Raw genomic sequence first — 1065 nt, forward strand, 5'->3', positions numbered from 1 at the left:
TTTTTTAACGAGCAGATCCAGCACTTCCAAGCCCAAACAAGCAGAATGTTCCTCCTCCCCCAGCTGCAGAAAAGCCAGTAATCAAATCTGCTTTTGGTGAGCTGCTCCCCAGTGCTCAGACAGCGTGTGTGGCTGCTGCTAAGGACAATGAGGATAATTTCCTTGTGGAATCAATGGATGCTGATGATGAAATGTCTCTAAATACAGTAACAAGTACTGTGGGTGTCTGTTCTACCCCTTCTGACCCTGGAGATCAGTTAGAAGGAAGATGTGGAAACAGAGAAGCAAAACGTAGTGAACTTCAAGAGGAGAAAGGACGGCTGCAGCCAAGCAATCAGCGAGCTGAGCACAGAGCAGAAAAGATATTGGAGACTGCAGTTCAAAAACCCACACAGCACTTGTGCAGTGTTGTGCTCTCTACTCATGAAGCCTGCATGCCAAGGAAGCAGAAGCAGAAAGAAAACTGTAATGGCCCTTTGGATAAACCTCGGGCAGATCAGCTTGCTGTCACTGCTGACAAAGAGGTGGGAGAACTTACTGCCTTGTTACACCTGGTAGGGTAAAACTTCCCATGGGATGCCTGTAGCTTGTGGTCATGATTTTGGTTTTTTTTTTGTCAAAAGTAATGAGCATGCAGGTGAAGCTGCTGGGTGTCACTCTGGGATGGAGTCCTCCTTCCATGCAGCAGCCCAGACAGGGCTGCACTCTGCACTTGTAGCTGGAGCAGCGGTGATGTGCAGCACCGCTCTGTCTCTCACTGGGCAGTGCTGGCACAGCAGCAAGGCTGCCCCAGAGCCAGGTGGGCAGGGGGCACTGCTGGGGTGCTGCCCTACACCACCCAAAGCGATATCTCACACCATGGGACATCACATCAGCAGTAGGAGCAGGGGAAGGAGGGGGGAGCTCTCATTATGACAGTGTCCTCCAACAACTGCTACATCAATTGAGGCTCTGTTTCCTAAGATGTAGCCGAGCATTGCTCACTGATGGGAAGTAGAGAGTAATTTTCTCCTCTTGCTTCTGTACAGTCTTTGTGTTTTTGTGTTTTGTTTTGTTGTTTTTTTT

The 1065-nt window shown here is 49.3% G+C and overlaps 1 protein-coding gene across 1 annotated transcript in view; it reads left to right on the forward strand.

Moving 5' to 3' along the window:
- The window catches only part of MIS18BP1 (MIS18 binding protein 1), a 15668-nt gene that overhangs the window by 1755 nt on the left and 12848 nt on the right, over positions 1 to 1065 (forward strand). The window contains exon 2 of the mRNA XM_010712174.3: positions 16 to 524. Coding sequence (XP_010710476.1) covers positions 16 to 524 — 509 coding nt within the window. The remainder of the gene's footprint in view (positions 1 to 15; positions 525 to 1065) is intronic.

The sequence above is a fragment of the Meleagris gallopavo genome, chromosome 5 (genome assembly GCF_000146605.3).
Source record: "Meleagris gallopavo isolate NT-WF06-2002-E0010 breed Aviagen turkey brand Nicholas breeding stock chromosome 5, Turkey_5.1, whole genome shotgun sequence".
In the NCBI taxonomy this organism is placed as follows: Eukaryota; Metazoa; Chordata; class Aves; order Galliformes; family Phasianidae; genus Meleagris; species Meleagris gallopavo.